Raw genomic sequence first — 8,647 nt, 5'->3', positions numbered from 1 at the left:
GTTGTGGAGAAAATGAAGGAAATGTCAAAGGAAAAAAACAAATGTGTAATAATGGCCGCTGGGGGGTGGGGTGGAATCAAGGGTGGAGTTTAAAAGGTTAATCCACAATGTTCCTTGTCAAGATTGAATTACATTTAAAAATGATTCACAATGATTGAGTGGAGACCTTCACCATCTGTCAAGTCCTTTTTTTATTTGCTAACAAATGATAGAATGAAATACAACTCAAAAAGTAAACATGCATCCCACAGGAAAGTAATTTTGTCCCACTATGTAATCGACCGTCAATAAAAAAAATCGCTTTCCCGGCGTTTCCTTACTCTGGGAGTCGGTCCAGCGTCTCGTCTCGGAGGCTCAACTCCCTCTGACTCAGCAGCTGCTCCTGCAGAGCTTTCTAGAAGACGGAGACGTCCTCATCCTCCCTCAGCACCTCGAGTCTTTTCCCCTGGGAACAAACAAATAAGACCTGAGCTTTGTAAATCACACTGAACCGTTTACTGTCCTATAACTTCATGCATATTTAAGAAAGTCATAACCAAGCCAGAGAGGCCACTGAATTAAAAACACCTTGTACACGTGCAGTGTTTGAAATGATAAGAAGTAAACTGTACTACCTCAGAGCATTTTAGTCTGTTGGTCTCTTTCCCAGATGTCGTCCATTGAGGCCGAATCTCTGTGAGACGAATAAAAGTCTTAGCACGAAACTCAGTTAAAGTAAAAACCATACAACAATAACACACTTTTATAGTATTATTAGTTTGAGGGTCAGCATTTGCATTTGTTTTATTTGCTCTGAAAGATTTGTGATATTTTCCCATGAGAATAAAAGTGATCGAAACTGTTCTGAATGTATTAATATTATCGTAAAACAAATTGTAAATTGTATTCCTATGAATGCATTTTGCTTCATTGTTACATAAAAAAATAAATCTGAATCAATGTGATGTGCCTGTGTATGAATTACTTGAAGTAAAAGTAACTTTAGTTTAAAAAAGTGTCGGAGTGAAATTTCTGCTTCAGACAACTTTGAATCAAACGCCTTCAGGCTCTAGTATTATGATAAATACATATTCTGCTATATTTAAATGAGCTTTTAGTGGTGGGCCCGATATCAGGGCACAATTATGAACTAAATCTCCGCAAAAGGTGGAAAAGATCCATGAGTTAGGAGCTAAGTTTTCATCCAGTTATTCTCCACCAGAGAGCACAGTTTACTCAGAAAGCAACACACTTCCCTTTATGAGGCGCTGCTATCCTGACCGCACAGTCAGGTGTAGACGATGGACGGATGTATTTAATCCCAAAAAAGCAGCTGAGTTTTTGGGGATAAAGTATTTTTTACTAATGTGCTTTTAGACTGTTAGTTGGACACAGAAAAAAAACAAAAAAGCTATTTGATGATGTCGCCTTTGAGCTCGAAGAAAAAAAACGATGAGCGTTCTCAACAGTTTTACACTTTTTCAGAAGCCAAATGATTAATCGATTAATCAAGAATATATTCAACAACTTAAATCAATTATGAATACAATGCTTAGTTGCAGCTCTGTGTGAGATTTAAAACACCAAACACATGTTTCACGCTTCTCTGGCAGAGAAGGAAAGAAATCCGTCACAGATATCCATCGTACTGTCCTGTTAAAAGAGCAGATTATCAATACAGGGGGAACTAATAAAGACAATTTACAAAGCAATAAAACACACGCTACCTGACTAACTACTATTGTAAATATTAATAAAAAAGAAACCTAATTTCCCCATGATAGAAGCACAGTTGCTTCTATAAATACGACAAATAATTCAACGTTCATTCAGATCCATTCGTCCGACCTGCATTCATAAGCAACATTTGGAAAAGGGAGCAGACAGCCACTTCCTGCAGAGCGAGAGTGACCCTCTGCAACATTAAATCCATTACAGGGCTGCGAGAGTAACATAAGCCCCAAATCTCTTTAATACAACAGCCATTAGGAAAGTGCTGAGCTCTTTACCAGCAGCTAAGATTGCCCGGCACTCAGCAACACCACTGCTTCTGCTCCACTTTCAACACAGGGCCAGAAAAAAATGACCTCTCGCCGCATATTAATACCTCAGGATGTATTTTAACTGTTTTCGCTTTTCAAGCAAAAAAAGGCCAAACAATTTGCCAAACAATTTCTTCTTTGTCACATGTGACCGTACATTTAATTAATTTTGTTTATCAGAATAAAAAAAAAGCAAATTGAAAACATCGCTGTGGGTTCCGCGGAATTGTAAATATCTCCTTTTTAAAAATTTTAGAATTTTTTTAAACAACATAAAGCGAAAGAAAATAATAATAACAATATTTCACGAAATGTTTTCAGAATTACAATAAAACATCATGACGTTTGGATGAACTTGTTAGAATAAACATTACTCCTGATGTTATAACTTAATGATATAATGTTCTCTACATTCAGCGTTAGATTAAGGATTTTGAGGTTCCAAGTCATGAAATTAATTTACAAGAATTCCCCACCTTGTTTCGTTATATTTTGGGGCAGATTGACACTAACGCTTTACTTCACATCTATCAATGACCAAATCAAAAGCGGCTACAAAAGTTGGGAGTAAAGTCTCACGGTCTCCTGTATCAACTCACAAAAAAAAGATGAATTATTTGACGTGTCGTTGCTTTAAAAATAAGCAGTTATCGGACGGCTCCATGACAGACCGTGAGCCGGTGTAACCTTAATATCTTGATGAGCGATCAGTTATGTTTGCAGTGGTGGCTGGATTACATATTAACTGTGGCCTAAATCACTTTGTGCTGACGGATTTGGAAAGTGATAATCCAAGGTGTGCCTTTAAAAGCCGGACCGCGGCCACCTGGGTCCACTTGTAGCAGGGTCCGCCTCCATCACTCTCTCCGGAAGCAGCCAGAAGACAACGACACCGACAGGGCTGATCGCGACCGCAAGCAGCAATCATGAACGGAACAGAGGGACCCTATTTCTATGTCCCCATGCAAAACACCACCGGCATTGTCCGGAGTCCTTATGAATACCCTCAGTACTACCTTGTCAACCCGGCGGCTTACGCCGGCCTGTGCGCCTACATGTTCCTGCTCATCCTCGTAGGCTTCCCGGTCAACTTCCTCACCCTGTACGTCACCCTCGAACACAAGAAGCTGCGGACCCCTCTAAACTACATCCTGCTGAACCTCGCGGTGGCCGACCTCTTCATGGTGCTGGGAGGCTTCACCACAACGATGTACACCTCCGCTCACGGCTACTTCGTGCTCGGGCGCCTCGGATGCAACGTGGAAGGATTCTTCGCCACCCTGGGCGGTGAGATTGCCCTCTGGTCGCTGGTCGTTCTGGCTGTCGAAAGGTGGATAGTCGTCTGCAAGCCCATCAGCAACTTCCGCTTCACCGAGGACCACGCCATCATGGGTTTGGCCTTCAGCTGGGTCATGGCCTCGGCTTGCGCCGTGCCGCCTCTGGTGGGCTGGTCTCGTTACATCCCCGAGGGCATGCAGTGCTCATGCGGAGTCGACTACTACACGCGCGCCGAGGGTTTCAACAACGAGTCCTTCGTCATCTACATGTTCATCTGCCACTTCCTCATCCCGCTGTTTGTCATTTTCTTCTGCTACGGACGCCTGCTCTGCGCCGTCAAGGAGGCCGCCGCCGCCCAGCAGGAGTCCGAGACCACCCAGAGGGCCGAGAGGGAGGTCAGCCGCATGGTCGTGATCATGGTCATCAGCTTCCTGGTGTGTTGGCTGCCCTACGCCAGCGTGGCCTGGTACATCTTCTGTAACCAGGGATCCGAGTTCGGACCGGTCTTCATGACCCTCCCGGCCTTCTTTGCCAAGAGTTCCTCCATCTACAACCCGTTGATCTACATCTGCATGAACAAGCAGTTCCGCCACTGCATGATCACCACCTTGTGCTGCGGGAAGAACCCCTTTGAGGAGGAGGAGGGAGCGTCCTCCACGAAGACCGAGGCCTCCTCCGTCTCCACCAGCTCCGTGTCTCCTGCATAAAAGGGTCCGTCAGACGCCGGCTCGCCGATCCACCGATCCAGAGAAGAAGACTTCTGATCTCCCCGGGAAACGACTGAAGGCTAACGTCTACAGAAATAACTTTTTGTATTTTTACAAACCTAAAGACAGTTGCAGGAAATGTCAGCCCATTACAGAGTTGTTCCTGTATGTACAGAATATCCAACTTTTTTTTTTTTCTGAGAGGAAAGGGATAAAACTAAAAATTTAAAAAGTTAATCTTTTACAGTTGGATTCCTATATGATACTGGCTTATTTTTGAATGTAGAGGCATGTAATCAAGGCAACGTAAAATAAAACGCACTTTGCAAATGACTCATCCTGTTTATGTCTTACTTGCAATTTGGGTGGCAAAGATTATATGACTGTAGTATATTTAATCAAATGAATAAATGTGAATTACTTATTCATAACGCATTTATGTCTCAAGTCAATTTCTACTTTATTGGAGCGACTGCCGCTCTTCCGGCTGCAGAAATCGATGGTACAGACTCTTAGAACAAAGAATACTTGCGACTGTAATCTCATTTCAATCACAGGTCACCTTGGATTTAAAACTGGTCCTACCTGAGGGATTATGAGATTATTAATCAGGGAGGAATGACATAACACTGACTATCTGATGACGAATATTAATCACATTAATTAAAGGTTAACACAGACAAAAGGCTTAGCGGTATTATCAAGAGACACCATGACGGAAAGGTATAAATAAATATATATATAAATGAAGCCGTGGTCAAAGGAAGAATCAGTAACACTTTACTTACATTTTCAGCATTTATAAGCAGTAATGCAATATGATGACGGTGTGGGCCAGAGGCTCTGAGCTAGCTGGGCTAACAGCGCTAATGCTGCTAACTACGGCAAAAGTGCTGACCGAGCAAACGGTGTTTACCTGACGGGGAACCGGAGGGCGGGCGCTACGTTTCTGCAAGGACGCCGACCGCCAGGACGGCGTCATCAGCTGTGACCGTGCAACGTATGCACCCATGAATAAGTGAGGGTTGTATTACAATATAAAGATAGTGTTAATAATGTCAAATATGTCTTATTGTGGAAAGTTATCATTGATTGTAAAAACTTCACATTAACTAACACTTAAAATGTCCTCAAAGCCGCTTCACAACTACATTATAATGTGTTACTAACATGTATGTCATGTTTTTATATTGCTTATGAATGGACTTAAAGTTTCAGCTACGATTGCTGACAAATAATGTACATCAAAACCTAAATACGTCCTCATAGCGGTGTACTGCAGGGCCTAAGAGCAGTTGAAATACACCAATGCAGTGATACTTACCGTGACTACTAACCGTGACTACTAACCGTGACTACTGCGGTTCCACATAGTGAATCTATCAGTGGACTCGGCTCTGCTGGAGATCTGCAGGTTTAAAGCCTTATTGTTGCACAATATTCTGGTATTTCTTTACGCAGCGATGCGTCGTGTCCGCGTGCCGAGTGACAGGAACTCTTTGCTGTGTGAGAGAGAAACACACAGCCCAAGATCTCTAATGACCTTCATGCGTAGCTATAGCAACCACGTTATCTGGGATGTCTCATGGAATACAGATAAACTCGCTGAGCAGTCTGAAGTCGAGCTTAAGGGCGGGATGTAAAAAAAATACAAAAATAAAATCAATCCCTCGCTTTAATTTATTTGTAAAACAGAAAAAGTCATGCTCTAAAAATTTTGAATGAAGGTATTTGGAGAATGTTGGATAGATGGCAACCGTATGATTTATTTATTTTTTGCTCACGCACACACACACACACACACACACACACACACACACACACACACACACACACACACACACACACACACACACACACATACACACACACTCTCTCTCTCTCTTTCACTCACACACACACACTCTCTCTCTCTCACTCTCTCACTCACTCACACACACACACACACACTCTCTTTCTCTCTTTCACTCACACACACACACACTCTCTCTCTCTTACACACACACACAAACACACACACACTCTCTCTCTCACTCACTCTCACACACACACACACACACACACACACACACACACACACACACACACTCTCTCTTTCTCTCTTTCACTCACACACACACACACTCTCTCTCTCTTACACACACACACAAACACACACACACTCTCTCTCTCACTCTCTCGCTCACTCACACACACACTCTCTCTTTCTCTCTTACACACACACACAAACACACACACACTCTCTCTCTCACTCACTCACACACACACACTCTCTCTCTCTCTCTCTCTCTCAGTAGAGCGTGTGTGAGCTGAGAGCAGGTGGTGGGGACAGAGCGTGTGCGTCTTTTTGCGATTTCACTCTGTTAATGTTATACTTTTCACACAGTTTATTAATCACATAGTAGTTTATAGTTTGGTGTTTGGTGTATTTAGTGGGTTTATTTTTTTGCGGTGCGGCTAGCCTGGCTAGCACCATGGCTGCCCCGTGCTACAAACATTTGACACGGAAACACGGGGTGAAGGTCTGCGCCACGTTCCCCTGCAGCGTGGAGGATGTCGGCCTCGCTGTGGGGGAAATGGTCGGCCACAGCGGCGTGGTGTCGGCCGCTCGCATGAACAGTGGGGTGGTGGTGTTTCTGGACCGGGTGGAGAAGGTGAACTCCGTCATCGAGACGGGCATCACCGTGAACAGCTGTTTCGTGCAGGTACTGCCTTTGTCCCAGCCCGCCACCAAGGTGGTCCTCTCGAACATCCCTCCTTTCATCTCCGATGAGTTCCTCAGCAGAGAGCTGTCCAGACACGGGAAGGTGGCGTCCCCGATCCGCAGGATGTTGTCTGGGTGTAAGTCTCCGTTGCTGAAACACATTGTGTCTCATCGGAGACAACTGTATATGATACTGAACAATCGGAACGAGGAGCTCAAACTCCGTGCTCCAGCTCTCTGCGGGGCCCCGCCGGTGTGGCCGACCCAACACATGGGGTGAGTTCAGTTGAGGTACCGGGGGTGGAGGTGGCCACGGGTGAAAAAGGGGTTTTGGGTGAGGGTTTGTTGTGTGAGGAGGGAGTGGTGGGTGAGGAGACTGCTCCGGTAGGGGAGGGTGCTCTGGGTGAGGAGATTGTTCCGGGAGGGGAGGGTGCTCTGGGTGAGGAGATTGTTCCGGGAGGGGAGGGTGCTCTGGGTGAAGTGGGAGAGGATGAGGTGGAGGCTGGTGTGAGTGGTGTGTGTGTGAGGCAGGTGGAGGAGAAGGCAGGTGAGGAAGGCGTAGAGGCAAAGGAGCAGGAAGAGGACATGGAGGAGCACAGTGTGCTGTGGAGTGAGCAGGTGGAGGAAGCGGAGATGGAGGAAGTGGTGCTGGAGGAAGCAAACAAAAACAAAAAGAAGAGTGCAGCAAAATGTAGGAGGTCGAGCAGGAGGGGGGTGACAAATGAGTGTGTGACTGATGAGAGTGCGGAGGATGGGTGTGTGTCGGACAGCAGTGATGTCGCTGTTTTTAGCAGCAGCCAAAAAAGCAAAACGATTACACTTGACAAACTGAAAGCGTTTTTAACAAAAACCAAGAACCAGCAGGTGAAGGTTGGCGACCATTTCCCAGACCTCGGTCTTTTTATCACCTCGGCCAGGCTCCACATGAGCCAGAAGGGGGAGCCTGGCCTCACAGAGCAGGAGGGTTTTAGATTAAAAAAACTCGTCACCAAAGCAAGGCAACAACAAAACACTCATGAAAGGGGCAATTCTGAAAAGGTCTTTTAGGTTTTTGTTTTATTGGTTGGTTCTCATTTTAACTCTATCCACCATGGATGTGTTAAAAATGGGGCTTTTAAATGTAAATGGTGGCAGGGACGTCCAGAAGAGAACGTCTATCTATGAAACTTCCAAAATGAAAAAGATGGACGTTCTCTTTTTACAAGAAACGCACAGTGATTTTAACAACGAGCCTGACTGGAGAAGGGAGTGGGAAGGGGAAGTCGTTTTAAGCCACAACACCTCCCTCAGCGCAGGAGTGGGCTTCCTCTTCTCACGGGCTTTTAAACCCAACACACTGGAGGTCCAGCATTTTATCGAGGGGAGGCTTCTTTTAGTCAAAGCTCGGTTCGACACATTTTCTGCTGTTTTTATCAACGTGTATGCTCCAGCATCCGGTGCAGAGAGGAAGCAGTTTTTACTCAAAGTAGATGAAGTTTTAAATGGCTGCTCAACGGAGGATTTTTTATTCTTGGGGGGGGATTTTAACTGCACAAATGATGCAGTTTTAGACCGTAATCACACAGAGCCTCATCCAGCCTCTCAGCACGCCTTGAAGCAGCTGGTCCGCTCTCACGGCCTGGTGGACGTGTGGAGGAGGATGCACCCAGACTCCAGGCAGTACACCTGGTCCCACCTCAGAGAGAGCAGGGTCTCCTCAGCTAGGCTAGATCGTATTTATTGTTTTAAGCATCATTTTAGCACCTTTAGGAGTTGTGCCATTATGCCGGCTGGTTTTAGTGATCACTCTCTTGTTTTGTCTCATGTTTTTATCAGAAACATCTTACCCAGAAGTGCTTATTGGCATTTTAATTCTGTTTTAACATTTGATAAGAGTTTTAGAGAGGTTTTTATTTATTTCTGGGGTGTTTTTAGACAGAGGAAGGGTGATTTTAGTA

The 8,647-nt window shown here is 44.9% G+C and overlaps 1 protein-coding gene across 1 annotated transcript; it reads left to right on the top strand.

Moving 5' to 3' along the window:
• Positions 1–2,947: 2,947 nt before the first annotated feature.
• LOC306743195 (rhodopsin) lies at positions 2,948–4,006 on the top strand (the record flags this gene model as incomplete). Its single annotated transcript, XM_079225688.1, has 1 exon — positions 2,948–4,006. The coding sequence occupies one exon, from the start codon at positions 2,948–2,950 to the stop codon at positions 4,004–4,006; it is 1,059 nt and encodes a 352-aa protein (XP_079081814.1).
• Between the last annotated feature and the right edge of the window lie 4,641 nt (positions 4,007–8,647).

The sequence above is a fragment of the Taurulus bubalis genome (assembly GCF_910589615.1).
Source record: "Taurulus bubalis genome assembly, chromosome: 11".
NCBI classification, from domain to species: Eukaryota; Metazoa; Chordata; class Actinopteri; order Perciformes; family Cottidae; genus Taurulus; species Taurulus bubalis.
This window is presented reverse-complemented; position numbering and strand designations above follow the sequence as displayed.